The sequence below is a fragment of the Entelurus aequoreus genome, linkage group LG23, assembly GCF_033978785.1.
Source record: "Entelurus aequoreus isolate RoL-2023_Sb linkage group LG23, RoL_Eaeq_v1.1, whole genome shotgun sequence".
Classification (NCBI taxonomy): Eukaryota; Metazoa; Chordata; class Actinopteri; order Syngnathiformes; family Syngnathidae; genus Entelurus; species Entelurus aequoreus.
The window spans coordinates 18,678,560-18,694,223 of record NC_084753.1 but is presented as its reverse complement, the minus strand read 5'-3'; the positions used below and the strand labels follow the sequence as shown (position 1 = coordinate 18,694,223).

Genomic DNA, 15,664 nt, shown 5'->3' with positions numbered 1-15,664 from the left:
TGCAATACAGTTTTATTTTTTTCCAAGAAAATCTTGAATATATGATTGAATGTGATTTTGGTTTTAATCTGTGACATGATTTCTTACATTTCGAAAACATTAGCCTATTTCATATTTCATTAATTGCTAATTATATCACATATTTAAAAAAATAACTGCAGCTTCTTGCAATTCGGATTTGACTGTTAATTGGAAAGCCCTAATATTTAATTATTATTATATATAATATATAGTTATTATTATATATAATATTTAATTTATTTTTCATATTTATGTTATTTATTTTAATTTTACTTTTATTATATATTGACCATAATAAATGTGGTATAAATGGTCTGTATTTGTCTTGTGATTTGTCTTGAATAATAACAATAGTAATAATATTTTTGACTGACAAAAAATTGCCAATAAGAAATTATTGGTATCGGTATCGGTATCGATGGAAATGCAAGAAAAAGTATCGGTATCGTATCGAATCCTAAAAGTGTGGTATCGCCCATCCCTAGTTGGCACGTGGTGGTGACGTCACGCGCCTATGGCATCACATTAGTACCAAAAATCCGAGCGCATAAAAACTGTTATCACGCGCTGATTTTTCACTTCGTGCGCAGTCGCGCGACACCCTTTTGCGCGCGCGTGGTGCCTTTGTGCGCACGCGCCGTCTCGGTCTGTGCGCTGTCATGTTTCATTTTGGTACTTTGGGGGCGGGCAGGGCCGGCCCGTGGCATAGGCCGTATAGGCAAATGCTAAGGGCGCCGTCCATCAGGGGGCGCCAGTGCCACAAATGTTGGAGAAAAAAAAAAAAAAAAAAAAAAGTTGGTACTATTATTTCTAAATACAAAAAATAATCCCACGTTAATTAAAATGCAAAGTAAAGCCTATTTAATAGAAATATTATTTGTTACAACATTACGCCCCCCCCCCCCCCTCCCGCCCCCCCGTGGGTGCGCCTCCTCCCTTCCCGTATCATGACTCTTTTTGGACGTCACCACATCAAAAAATAAACACAAGATGTCAAAACGGCCAAAACTGTCAGGTGCCCAGGGAAGAAAAAATAGAAAAGAAGAGGAGGAGAAACGAGAAAAAGACAGATGTAGCAGGTAGGTAACGTTAGCCTACATGAAATTATTTTTCTGTTACAGAATGTGATAGTAACCTGGCTTTTTAGCATTAAGCTAATGTTACATGATTCGGCAATTGCTAATCAATAAATAGCTAGTTCTGTTTTAACGTCGGGTTAATATTGTGGAGGGGGCTAAATTGTTATGGAAAATAATAATGTAACGTTAGGTAATTACAGTACTCCCACCTTACATTCCTCAGGGACATTTGTATTAGATCTTTTAAGCAGGTGTTTTTTGTTGACATTGTTATTGCCTTCTGGTTAGCTAGTGTTTGCCCTGCAGGTAATAGTCACTTTTCCACCCCTTTATTTATTAGGTATAGTTGTAAGCCTAGTTGTTAAAGTGCACATCATTAATGTTAATTAAGCAATATCACATGAGAGGGAATGCTGTTTTTTAATTTGAGCACTGCTGTGATTCGGTTAAAGATAATCATAACATAACATTCTCATATAATATGTTAATTTGCTTTCTTTAAGTAAAATAAAAGGTCAAAGACAAAGCTATTCGGTTTCCTGTGAGTATATACACTTCACTGCCGATGTGGGGGGCGGGGGGGGTCACCTAAAATCTTGCCTAGGGTGCCAGATTGGTTAGGGCCAGGCCTGGGGGCGGGCATGCTTAGACGGCCCCTTCTTTCTGATTGGCTCTGAGCATTTTTCATATGAGCCAATCAGAAGTATAGCAGGGCGGGTCATTGTCAATATGCATCAAGATTTACGGAGGAAGAAGTGGATCAAAAAATGTCGGCTGAAAAAGAGGTAAGTTGAGGGACACACTTATTTACATTATTGAACTGCTTTGGAGTGATTGTAAGGGTACTATTACTAAAAAAATTTTTTAAAAATGGTTATTTATAAAACACTTTTCATACATTTAAAATGCAGCTCAAAGTGCTTTACATAGTTAAAAACAAAATGAGAAATAACACCCACACCCCATGAAGACAGTCAAACATGTACATAAAAATAAACAAACAACAACAACAACAATAATAATAACAACACAATGACAATAGCCAATCACAGGAACCCTCTGGACGTGGAGATCCAGAGGGCTCTTTGAGGAAACACTAGATGATTAAATAAATGGATTAAAAATAATTAAAATACACATCAGGTAAAAGTCCAAAAATAATATGAAATAAGATAAGATATAATCAAACATAAAAATAAACTACAATATGAAAAACTACAAAATAAAATAAAATACAATAAAAACTGAAATATAAATATAATAAGACCATATAAAAATAGGCTAAGATATGATAAAACATAAAAATAAGCTAAGATATGATAAAACATAAAAATAACTAATACTAATAGAATAATCCTGCACATTGGGCCTAATATTTGTGTAGTAAAGTGGTTTTTGAATTCGAGCAATGTAATCTGAAAGATGTTTAAAATATCAACAATTAATGTTAATATTTTTGAAACAATATACTTCTCATAACATGAGTATCTGTGTGCATGAGAGAGTGTAAAGAAAAGCATTGCTATAGTTTCACCTCATCTGCCTTTTTTTACAACCTACTTGAAGTTGTATTTTTTTTTTTTTCTTTTTTTTTTTCTTTTTTTTTTTCAAAGCCAATCAGAAAGAAGGGGCGGTCTAAGCATACCCGCCCCCAAAGTACCAAAATGAAACATGACAGCGCACAGACCGAGACAACGCGCGCGCAGAACGGCACCGCGCGCACGCAAGAAGGCGCACGCAAGAAGGCGCACGCAAGAAGGCGCCGCTTGGATTTTTGGTACTAATGTGACGCCATATGCGCCACCCACGTACCGAAACATTGCACCTTTTAGATTTCTTATGTGAATTGGTGCTCGGGAAAACCGGCGGGGTTTGGTTAGTGCCAAAAAAGTACCGGATTCGATAATTTATCTTCCTGTGAACAAGCATTTTCTGGCCTATTTGTTTTGTCACAGTTAAAGATTTAGTTTTGTCCCTTGCCGAGTACTCCAGTTCTCAAGATAACGATTTTCTCGGTTCTAACCAAGGTTGTACGGTTACCGGTACTAATAAAGTATCATGGTGCTAATGAATTCAAAACGGTACTATACTGCCTTTAAAAAATACCGGTACTATTTTTCATCCGTGCAGCGCTTTGTACGTCCGAGGAGCGTGTTAAGTGTGTCAAGAAGAAACGTCAAAGAGAGGAAAAATGGCAAATAAAGGCAATTCCACTGGTTAATAAAGAGGGTGCGTGAAGCGCAATATGGAGGTATTTGGGCTTCAAAACTATCAATCAAGGGACCCTTTAAACACAGGAGTGCCACGCTGCAAGCGCTGCTTTAAAACATGGCTCGGACTAAAGTATGATTGGCATGATTAAAGTATTACCACCTTTGCTTCAAACTTAGCTAAACAATTAAAAAACAAGCAGTCAGATCGACAGGTAGTAAAGTTCCCCCGCTGTGCACATACAGATACATACATTGCCAAAAATTAGCACAGTCCAAACCGCCCACGTAACATAAAGTAATGCAAGTGAAATGACTGAATTTTGTAACAAATTGCTACAATTTGTGTTTTATCTTTAACAATGTGTTTTACCTGCAACATGTCTTATCTGTGTACTTGTAGTCATAGTATTGTTTTTAGTGTGTACAAATTATTGTTTTTCTTAAAGCATAGACCAAAAGTGGCAACTATAAATAATAAAGCATAATGCCAATAAAGATTTATGTTATATTCTAACCTAATTTTCTCAGACTATATGTAAAATATACAATTGGAATTTTTTTTTGAATGCAACAAGAAAAGCCCAATGTGTTTAATGCCTTTTAATTTTCATTTCAATCTTCTAAATGAAGCCAAAAATTATTTTTTTTGTGGTCCCCTTTATTTTGAAAAGTATCGAAATACATTTTGGTACCGGTACCAAAATATTGGTATTGGGACAACCCTAGTTCTAACTAATAAATAGTCTTTTATTTTGTGTTTTCCTTAGACATTCATTGGGAAGCAGCGTGCTACAGGCTGAAAAACTCAACTCCCTGCTGCAGTCTTTAGAGCGTTGCCAAGAAATGTGGCAAGAGCTTCTTTCATTGAGCAGCCACTTAGCTGTCCACTTGAGTGACGCGGAAAGTTCCGGTGCACTTCTTGCTCAGCTTGGAGATGTCCAGGATGATTGGAGGCTTTTGAAAGGAAGTATCAAGAGAGCCTTTTGGCACGCCACTAACTCTTCATCACAGTCCTCCCGTCTTATGACGGAGGCGAAACAGCTAAAGGACAAAATCGAAGCTATCCAAGAAACGCTCCTGTCTCATGACACCAAAAGCACTTTTGAACTGCTTTGTCTGAGCACAAACCTAAAAATGTGCGCCCAGCTGCATGTTCATCTGCAGTCCATGTCAGACGCGCTTTTTCAGTTCTCTGTGGGACAGAAAGAGAAGTACGGCATCAAACATTACCTGGAACAATTGGGGACCTTACTGGAAGACACCAAAACCTCCATTTGTGGTCCTGATGGTGTTTTTGCAGCTGAGAAACAGTTCCAAGAGTGGATCACATGGGCAAAGCAAATGGAATTCCACATTTTGATTGGCAACAAGTTGTCACTTTTCCCACAAGAAGCTTGTATTCAGATTGCTGAAATGAAGGGATATCGGACTAATTTAGTGACCAGAAGGTCCGAAATGAAAATTGGGGAATCTTCTGACATGGACAATGAGGGCCACATGTTAAATGCAGTAGAAGACTTGTATGAAACCATCATTGAAAGCTTGGATCGTGTTCTCCAAACAATGAAGACAAATCTACAGGAAAGGGAGAAACTATTATCCCAGTTTGATAGCATTGATTCATGGCTAGTAGAAACAGGTGCTAATAGAGAACCCTGTGCTCATGTTGACAACGTCTTGAGAGTTGACGTCAGCTCTCTGGAGGACAAGTTGGAAAGTCACCAATTAGCTGTTGCTGATATCAAAAAACGTCTTAACATGGTCAAGGCTTTGGAGAAAAGATGTAAGGACGTAGCAGAGAGCCTAAGCCCTGGAGAGAGCCGCTACCTTGTCAACAGGCTCTCTGGCATCTGGACTGAATTAGATGGATTGTTGGCACAACAGACAGCAACCAGCTGGCATTTGGAGGAGCTGATTCATGAGCGTACATCTTCTGATGAGGAACTAGTGACCGTTGAAGATAGTCTGAAGAACATAACCTCTTGTTTGGACAAGCAAAGGTTCCCTATGACACAGGATACACTCTCAACAATTACACTCCTGAAGCACATGCTCATAGAGCACCAGTGTCAAGTGCAGGAAATTCAACACTGCAAGGAGGTGCAGCGTAGCTCTTTGCTGTGCACCATTGGAGAATTGCAAGACAGGTGCAAAGTCATCAGCGTTCACGTCTTTGAGCAAGACAAGTATCTGCACCTGAAGCAACAAATGGAGGATTCAAGGGACATTGGAAAAGAGCAAATCCAGCAGGCTAAAAAGAAGACGTTAAGTTTGGGTGAGAGGTTTCGAGTGTGCCAGGTGCTCTTAGTCGAGCTCCCAATGATGAAGACACAGTGTCAAGAAGCAGCAGACCAACTGGAGGTGATAGCTCAAGAGCTCGACCCAACAAAGCTGAACTCAGAAAGGCAGGGCATTCGGCGCACTGTGGAGATGTTGGTCTCTTGGGAGAACGCTGCGTCAGATGAGATAAAACATCTGGAATGCCAGCTTCTTCTGGGTCTGCGATTTTCTTCTGAGCTTCCTGCTTTAATGGACTTTTTCCAAAAAACGACAAAGGAGCTGCAAGGCAGCGAATCGGTCCGTCCAGATGAAAAGGCCATCGATGTTGCGCTACTCAGGCGTTGGGTCATCTGGAGAAACATGGAGTCTGGGATGCGAGTGTTGCATGTTTTGGCCTGGAAAGGGAACATGAACCTAAAAAGTCACGGCGAGTTGCTGTTACTCCGAGATGCTGCCATGCAGGAATGTCATGATCAGATGGTAAGCGCTCATTTTTTTAATACAGCGTAACTTTGAGGGTCGAACCTATTCACTCTGAAATTCTTCCCCAATGACTTAAACCTTCACTGGATGAAGATCCGCCATTGTCTTGTCTTGTAAGCAACTACACGGAACGCTATGATGTTAAAGCCAAAAGCTAAGTAGATCTGTTGGAAACCATTACACTGGTATACATCTGATTCCAGTACCCACCTTGGTATCAATATTATAGATATTTAGATCGATACACCCACCTTTACGCCTCACACACTGACCACCAGAAGTCAAACTTAACATCAACAAATACAGTTAATCTTGTTATGTTTGCTGAATTAAAGCACCACTTAAGAAATTTCAGTTTTGGTTGATTTTGGAGGCGCCAGTGGAACACAGCGGTAGTGTTTTGCCAGAAAAAAGACCACAGCTCCCATGAAGACTGGCGCATATAGCGTCAAACTGACATGATGTCCACTGTAATATTGGCACAGATTACAAGTATTACGTCTCTAATGGCTACGCTGGTGTTTAATAGCCGACACTATCAAGAAATGATCTTGGATTGCTACAAACATTAAGCTACTAGCAAGAATGTATTGGGGCGGATGCAGGTCCAAAGCAAAGACAGACCGGTGGGAAAGTTTTTTCGAAGGAAGTAGTGTGGAACTGCAAACTATCATACTGGTGGCTTTTTATTGCTACTACGCACATTTCCGATAGCTAACATTAGCATTATCATTTTGATTTGAGCATCTAAAGTCACTTACTAGTTTAGCAGGATCAGAGCTAAGGCCGCATCGCCCAAAAATCCCTCCTCATCTTTGAGCTCATGCCAGCGAGTGAAAGACGGGCTAATATTGATCCTTGACTGTCCTTTTATCCAGGTAACCTCCCTTTTTCTTTTTTGGTCTCCTCAGACAAATATATTTGTTTCTTTGTTTGTTTTGCAGCTTCAGTCATTACAGCAATAATTGCACATAGGCGTTCTTCTTCTTCTTCTTTAAGTTTTCTGGCGGCACGCAGGCGTTCTCATTGACCTCTGTCTTTTTAACGAATGGGGAAAGGGGGAGTGAGGTATGCCGAAACGCAAGTCAGCACATTTGTAGTTTTTTGTGTTGCAGGGTTCCTGCCACCCTCCTCAAAGTAGCTAAGTGCCAGTGAGAGCAATACAGACCCCCTCAGGCCTTGACAGAGGTTTCATTCAACTACTTATAAGTCCCGAAAATTATGAAAATATTTTATGAAGGTTGAAAAGTTACTTAGTGCTGCTTTAAGCTGTGGTGAGATTCACTTTACCGCTGTCTAAACTCTTGAGTTTACGTTTGATGTTGGAGGCATATTCATCCCCCCCAAAAAATTAATTTTAACAAGTGTATGACAACAGGGGTGTTGTGTTTGTTTGACCAGATGCTCTTGAATTTATATTTAACAGGAAAGTTTGTCAAAGGCACGAGAGTCCTTAAAGGACTACCAATGGGCGGCTCAGGGAGCGATTCGCTTCCTTCACAATGCTGAAATGACATTTTTATCAGCTCCCGGTGGGTTTCTGGACTGTACCGAGGAGCGACATCAGACTCAGCAGGCCATTGAAGCCCTCGAAGATGGATTTCAAGCCCATATCCAGCACCTTGTTGAACTGGTGCCCCAACAACCCTGCCTTTCTCGTGCCAAGTCTGAAGATCTGCACATCAGCATCGTCAGCCAGCTGCTGGTGGGACGAGCCATTCTGGAGGCTCAGGCTCAGCTCAGACTGGAATCCTTGCAGAGGTTTTGGCTCTGTTATTATTATGCCTTGTGTCCATGTTTGGGGTTTACAGGGTAATTAACAAAAAGCTGTACTTGACAGATGCGAACTTCGACAACAAAGCCACAGGGTTGGTCATGTAGACATACAACAACATCTGACTGGATTTGAAGCAAAGCTTTACGAATGTGCTTCAGAAGAAGTGACCTCATATGATAAATGTGCTGCACAACACAAAAGAGTTAAGGTAAGTTTAAGGTTAAGGCCAATCCAACCTTATCATGCCTCGTCTCCTATATGCGCTTTCATTTATTCAAGTTATGTTTAATCCCCCATCAAGGGTTTGATGGAAGGTGTTCGCGACCTCGCCGGGAGAATAGAAGAACTCCGAGTCAGATGTCCCATACGGGGTTGTGGGGTTGGAAAAGATGGTGAGCTCGGTGCCCTCTGGAGGCGCTGGGGGTCGCTGCGGCATGGTGTTGGTCTCCTCATGGCACAAACGGATCAGAGAGTAGAGGAATGGAAAGACATCACAACGAGTGTAAGTCTAGCTTTTTATCTAAACACACAAAGCGTTATATAAATATAATTAATTTCATTTCACTTCACGAGGGGCCTGATCAACTAAGATCCAAATACCACGCTAAACAGCATGTGCAAATTATAAAATTGTATTTACTATTACTGGGTGTGTTGCGTGTGATCTACTGATGTGCAATTGTTAAGTTGTGCAGACCGCTTATTTAAGTGAGTGTTTTACTACACATTTATGTTAACATGCTCCTACCTGTTGTAATTTGATATGTTTTCAAACATGCAGCAGACATGTTCCACTTTTTATGGGCATTTTAGAAGCAGTCCTGCGGTACATCTACATTGAAACCACTTTTTTTTGGTGCATGAAGGTGCACTCATGGGAGAGGCGGCGGCACTGACTGCAAATAAATGATAAATGGGTTATACTTGTATAGCGCTTTTCTACCTTCAAGGTACTCAAAGCGCTTTGACAGTATTTCCACATTCACCCATTCACACACACATTCACACACTGATGGCGGGAGCTGCCATGCAAGGCGCTAACCAGCAGCCATCAGAGGCAAAGGGTGAAGTGTCTTGCCCAAGGACACAACGGACGTGACTAGGAAGGTAGAAGGTGGGAATTGAACCCCAGTAACCAGCAACACTCCGATTGCTGGCACAGTCACTCTACCAACTTCGCCACGCCGTCCCTATGTAAAGAAGAATATTCAAGAAAATGCATATTGCAAGAATTTTTTTTCACATAGGAGTTATGTTAAACATATATTTTCTATTACAGGGCTGTCCAAAATACGGCCCACGGGCATCTTCAGTCTGGCCCCCCGAGATGGTATGAGTTTTATGAAGAATCTGGCTAGAAGGGTGTTTCCATCCATCCATAACTGACAATATAATCGCTATAATTTTGCTGACATTTCGTGGACAGCGTAAGCAAATCAGGTCAATGACCATGAATTGTGTTTTGAAATGCTAGCAGCACAGCATTTTTTTTTTGACCCAATCCAAACAACCTTCCCTACTCATGGTGCCAAAAAACAAAATAAATAAATAAAATGCAACTAACACAAAAAGTCAACACACATGGTCACACTTAACCCAACCTGCTCATTTAACTTTGTGGATATTATAAAAAAATGCCCAAGCACCATACAAATTCAAATTTACACCCATTCATTACAATGCATGATGGGATAAATGCAAAACACTCTCTACATACTTATCCATGTTTCGCGCATTTTAGCTGCTTGATAATTCCGATGGATTACAAAACTTTAAGGAGGTTGTCAGGAAAGTAAACAAGGTAGGAGTATAACTTTCACATACTGTCAATAATCAATTATAATATTTATTAATTATATATCCATTATATTTATATAATATGTAAACATATTTATAGGCTATGTATATTATTACTTTACATGCAGTCGGCTTTTTATTAGCCCAATGCGGCCCCCAAGTCAAAAAGTTTGGACACCTCTGTTCTATTAGGAAAAAACTAATGTCATTAAAAAAACACAAGCAGGAACAAAAACGCATCAATTTAATTTGTTTTAATCAGTGCCCAAAGTCATCCAGCCGCTGTAATATTATAAAATGATATTGCTAAATAGATTATAGGTCTGATATTTTTATTTTTGACAGTCCATATATGTTGACAAGCACATGTGGATGGAGCTGCTGCCCAATCGCCTCCTTTCTCACAGCTGTGTGTGTAAATGTCAGTTTGCACATACTTTTCAGACGTTCTAAATAAAGACACAAAATAGCACTTGCAGTTGAGATTTAATTTTGATAAATCAAGCTGCATTTGCAGAATAATTACTTTTGCATTTTCTTCTCCCAGTATTGTGGGTGTTCTGATGATCAGCAGCTATTCTGCATATTCATGAAGACACGATACATGGATGGCACTCTTTATTATATTATTATTATTTATCATATTTATCCTTATGCTTTAATATACATTCTCAAACCAAATATCGATACTTTTGATACATTAGTTCAGGAGTGTGCAAACTTTTTCCACTAAGGGCCGCATACTGAAAAGTCAAAGTATGCGGGGGCCATATTGATATTTTTTTATTAAAAAAAATGCTTAAAACAGATATTGTGTCAGCTTTGTAATATAGGTGACTATAAGTATAAGTATATTATATATATTTTATATATATATAAGTTTATTATTATTATTATTTTGAACATTTCAGATTTTTCTCAATCCCTACCAATTTTAATTGAATCTCATTCCCTACCAATTTTAATTGAATGTTGTTTTTTCCCCATGTAAGAATAGACTAAAAATAAAAATATAATTGGGTAACTGCATAACCTAGTGTGTCAAAAATTCTGCCTGTACGAAAATATTAATGTTCAGTTACATATTTAATTAACAGTGTTTATTATTGTATAAATAAGCATTATTTTATTTTCTAATTAACCAACTAAACTTTGTTTATATTTTAAGTGTATTTTATTTTATTTTGAGAGCTTCTATAAACATTTTATATTTAAAAAAATGTTTTTAAAAACACACACACACATATATATATATATATATATATATATATATATATATATATATATATATATATATATATATATATATATATATATATATATATATATATATATATATATATATATATATATACATACATACATACATACATACATACATACATACATACATACATATTTAAAGACAAAACGTTGTTATAAATGACAAAGTATATTATTATTAAATATCCGTTAAACATTTCAGGTTTTTCTCTTTACATTCCAATTTTTACAGTTATAAAACACACCATCTTTTTAATTTTAGAAAACACATTTGGTATATTTATTTGCACAACGTATCGGTATCGGATTGATATTGCCAATACCAGCCTGAATTTGACGAGGTATTGGATCGGAAAGAAAATCAGTGGTATCGCACAGCACTAACGCAAACCTTTAGTAGATCATGCCCCAAATCTTCTTCCTGTTTACATCTTGGTGCTGCTGCTGACCAGTAAGAAAGGTGAATGTCAGCTAGTTTGTTGTGGATTAGAAGTACCCTGTAAATAGGAATGGAACCATTGCAAATCATATTATTCCAGGATATCTTCTTCGTTGTCTGATTTAACCTAGCCAAACATTGAATCGATCGGATAATCACATGATTAGTCAAGCCGGGATTTTCTAATCTTGTTCATGTAAAAAGGGCGAAGTTAGCAGCAGGTAACCAATCCCAATCATGAACACTGTCCCGACAACACAGCAGTTTACTTCACTTGAGGTTAGCAGGATCTAGCATTTTTATCTATTATCTGTATTATAATGAAATTGTTTCTATTTTGGCCAAAGTCCACCTTTTCACAAGCTGCACGCTGCATAATAATAAAGATACTGTACTGTATGTTCTTCCGTAGGTGGAGCAGTGTTGCAGCTCCCTGTCTACCCTCCAGGCCAAGGTGCCGGACTCCTCCACTGGTATCTTCACCCAAGATGAAGTCCGGAAGCTTCTGGCCCAGGCTGAGCAGCAGCAGGTTGGTCTGGAACAAGAGCGTCAGGCTTTGGCCTCCCTGGAGCACAGGCTGGAACACGCCTTGAGCTTAACCACCTCTAAAGAGGCCAGCAGCCTACCTGGTCCCTTTGGCGAAACACTTGTGAAGATTCAAGAAAATATTACACGGTCAGTTTGCTTCAGAGAGACACAGGAAATGACCCTTTTTAGCAGGGATACTAAAAACTCTTCTTTTTACAGTTTGAAGGAAAGAAACCTCCATGTGATAGCTGTTGCCCAGATGGAAGAGAAGGAGCGACAACAGGTTGAGGAGAAGATAGGAGAGGTGGAGAAGAACATATTCACCATCCTCTCCATGCTGGACACCAACATCAGTTCACAACAACACCAGGTGGACTGTTACTCTATATATCAGCCAGCATGAATATCTTTGATGAGTTCATTGTAAAAAACAAAACGGCAAATGTAATAGGCAAGTGTTGAGTACTAGTGCAGCCAACATTTTAGACCGCATGTATAGATAAAGCTGCTGGATGCTGACCAAGGATGTATACATAGTACCAGTATTTTTTGGTACTGGTTCTTAATCGGGTTGCACCGCAGCTATGCATAATAAGCGGATAGGCAGGACCTGATAATCAACTGGGGAAAAACATTTAAGGAAACAAAAAATTTTGTTTTTTACCACAATACCAGCTTCATTAAACATATTGATTAATCTTAAACAATAAATATATCCACCTGCACGCACAAGCGCGGCCCTTCATTTGACGTGACAATGAGGAAAAACAATGACGTTTAACCACGAGCTGCACAAAATAAGACAATGCTGAAGTTGGCTTCCCATTTGCCAGCCTCCGTTTCGAATGGTGGGCTCCCTGTACAGACCCCCAACTCAAAACTCATTTTATGAACAGCTAAACGAGGGATCAGCTGATTTACGCAAATCTAAAGTGATACTGATCAGTGATTTGAACACCAACATGCTAAAAAAAGATACTCTTATCTACAAATCCTTCAGTAATTACTGTAAGCTACATAGCCTGAAACAGCTGATCACTCAATTCACACGGGTGTGCCGTGCTGCTCAAACCGTCATTGATTTGATTTGAATTTGACACCAGACCAGACCAAGATCTCCAGAAGTGGTGTAATTGAGTGCGAAATTAGTGATCACTTCATCATTTTCTGCACACGTAAAATTAAGAAATCTGTATCAGATTGTCACAACACAATAAGATTCAGATCGATGAAAAAGTACACCAGCGAAGCTCTAACAGCATCCCCGGAGAGACTGGACTGGTCAAATGTACTAAATTGCTCATCGGTTGAAAAAGCATGGGCATGCTTCAAATCCAACTTCCTGCATGTATCTGACCAGCTAGCACCCATGAAAGCTTCCAGGGTAAAATCCAGAACAGAACCCTGGATCAATGCAGACACAATAGAAGTCATGAAACTTAGAAATGACAAAAACGCTAAGTTCACTAAAAACAGGACTAAACCGCTCCTTAAAGAATACAAAAAGCTGAGAAACGAAGTAACTAATATGATCAGGAAGGCCAAATCCAGTTACTTCAACGAAAAAATAGCGGAAAATAAAAATAACCCGCAAAAACTCTGGAAGACGCTGAAACAATTGGGCCACAGCAGTCTCAAAACAATTACCACCAACCTCAACTTGAAAATAAACTCACTCATCACAGACAAACTGAATGTGGCAAATTGCTTTAACAGATTAGATTTACTCAACCATCGCTTCCACATTGGTAAGCAAATTGCCCTCACATTCAGGCCTCTACGGTGAACAGCACATCCAAGACTTTTACAAAAACAAAGGGGTATGCAAGGATGACTTCAAGTTTGTCAAAGTTAAAACTGATGATGTGTTAAAGAAACTCGGCTCGCTGCAGCCAAACAAAGCCACAGGACATGGTAATATTCCCCCCAGATTTCTCAGAGACACAGCTGTCACGATTGCCCCAATGGTTGCTCATATCACCTACTTGTCTATCAATCAGTCAATCAAGAATTCAAGCTCGTGAGAATATCACCCCTGTATAAAAAAGGAAACAAATTAGACCCCGGCAACTACCGCCTTGTTTCCATCCTTTGCTCCATCTCAAAGGTTATAGAGAGGTTAATATATGAGCAAATAGATAATTATCTATCAAATCGCGAGCTCCTATTCTAATTTCAATCAGGATTCAGAAAATCACATTCCACCGATACATGCCTACTGTACCTAACTGATTACATCAGGCAAGAGATAGACATGGGCAAGTACTGTGGAATGGTTATGCTGGACCTTCAAAAGGCATTCGACACAGTTAACCACTCAATACTGTTAAACAAGTTGAGGGCAATCGGTTTTGACAGCGCAGCCACAAACTGGATGAAATCTTATCTTGAGGATAGAGAACAGGTGGTCGAGGTGAACGGATCACTGTCCTCAAGGTGAGCTGTGGGGTCCCACAGGGGAGCATTCTGGGACCATTGTTATTCTTGATTAACGACATGATATCAGCATGTAACAACAATTTGTTCCTGTTCGCGGACGATTCTGCGATCCTGGACAGGGACAAATTGAAGGTTGAAAGTGCACTCAGCACCGAACTAAGTATCTCTGTCTCTGGCTTTCCGATAACAAACTGTCAGTACACCTGGGTAAAACAGAGTCCATCCTATTTGGGTCCAAGCACAACCTAGGTAAATGTGTTTATCAACAGGGATACACTTAAGACCCTTGCAGGTGCCCTCATACAGTGTCATTTTGACCACACCTGCACCTCATGGTTCACCAGTATCCCCAAGCCACTAAAAACGAAACTGCAAACTTCCCAAAACAAGCTGGTGAGACTCCTGCTCAACCTCCCATACAGGACTCACCTAACTCAAGCCCACTTTACCAAATTAGGATGGCTTAGAGTTGAGGAAAGAGTACACCAAATTGCAATGTGCCTGGTATTCAAAATACTCAGAGAAACTGTCCCCAAGTACCTGTCGAAGTACTTCACCAGAGTAAGTGATGCTCACAGGTACTACACGAGAGGGAGTTCTTCAGAACGTCCCCGCCAAATTCAAGACTCTCATGGGAAAAAATGCATTCTACTATTTTGCCACTACACAGTGGAATGCACTACCAACAGACCTTAAAATTCGAACTTCCCTACTAAATTTTAAAACTGCCATAAAATCATGTCTCAGCTCAACCTCTACCTGATCTGAACCAAAATTGATCCCCAGCAACTCTTCGAAGCATCAAACAGGTTTATAAGTGGTTATAGTGTATATATATTTTCTCATTCTGGAGTCAACTCTTGGAGTCAACATGTGCATAGTCATGTCCATAGTGTCATGTACATAGTGTATATACCCCCCTGCCCCCCATTTTTTGTATATATTGTTTTTCAAATCACCTGACATGTATACTGTGTATATGTACATAATTTATCAATTTGTTTAACCCAAATTTTTGTGTACATGTTACAGGTTATATATCTTTTATTATTGAATATATCAAATGTGATGAATATTTAATGGATCGCAATGGAAACTGGCTTTTTGTGCCATCCATTTGCCTTTTTAAAGCATTACATGGATTAAATTCTTTAAGATGTCAAACTTCTCAATCAATCAATCAAAGGACATCCATTAAACATAGAGGAAAAAGTAAAATCTTAGGCATGCAATACAAAGACCGACGACATAACAAGCATTACAAACATTGGTAAGATTATAACATTGTAAATGTACTCAAAATTCCCCATAAAAAGGATGAAAATCACAATCAGATAAAATTTGG

The 15,664-nt window shown here is 39.1% G+C and overlaps 1 protein-coding gene across 1 annotated transcript in view; it reads left to right on the top strand.

Annotated features, from left to right (window-relative positions):
- Positions 1-15,664, top strand: part of LOC133640910 (nesprin-1-like) — a 228,250-nt gene that overhangs the window by 40,569 nt on the left and 172,017 nt on the right. The window contains exons 11-16 of the mRNA XM_062034594.1: positions 4,081-6,073; positions 7,503-7,837; positions 7,917-8,061; positions 8,155-8,355; positions 11,765-12,027; positions 12,100-12,250. Coding sequence (XP_061890578.1) covers positions 4,081-6,073; positions 7,503-7,837; positions 7,917-8,061; positions 8,155-8,355; positions 11,765-12,027; positions 12,100-12,250 — 3,088 coding nt within the window. The remainder of the gene's footprint in view (positions 1-4,080; positions 6,074-7,502; positions 7,838-7,916; positions 8,062-8,154; positions 8,356-11,764; positions 12,028-12,099; positions 12,251-15,664) is intronic.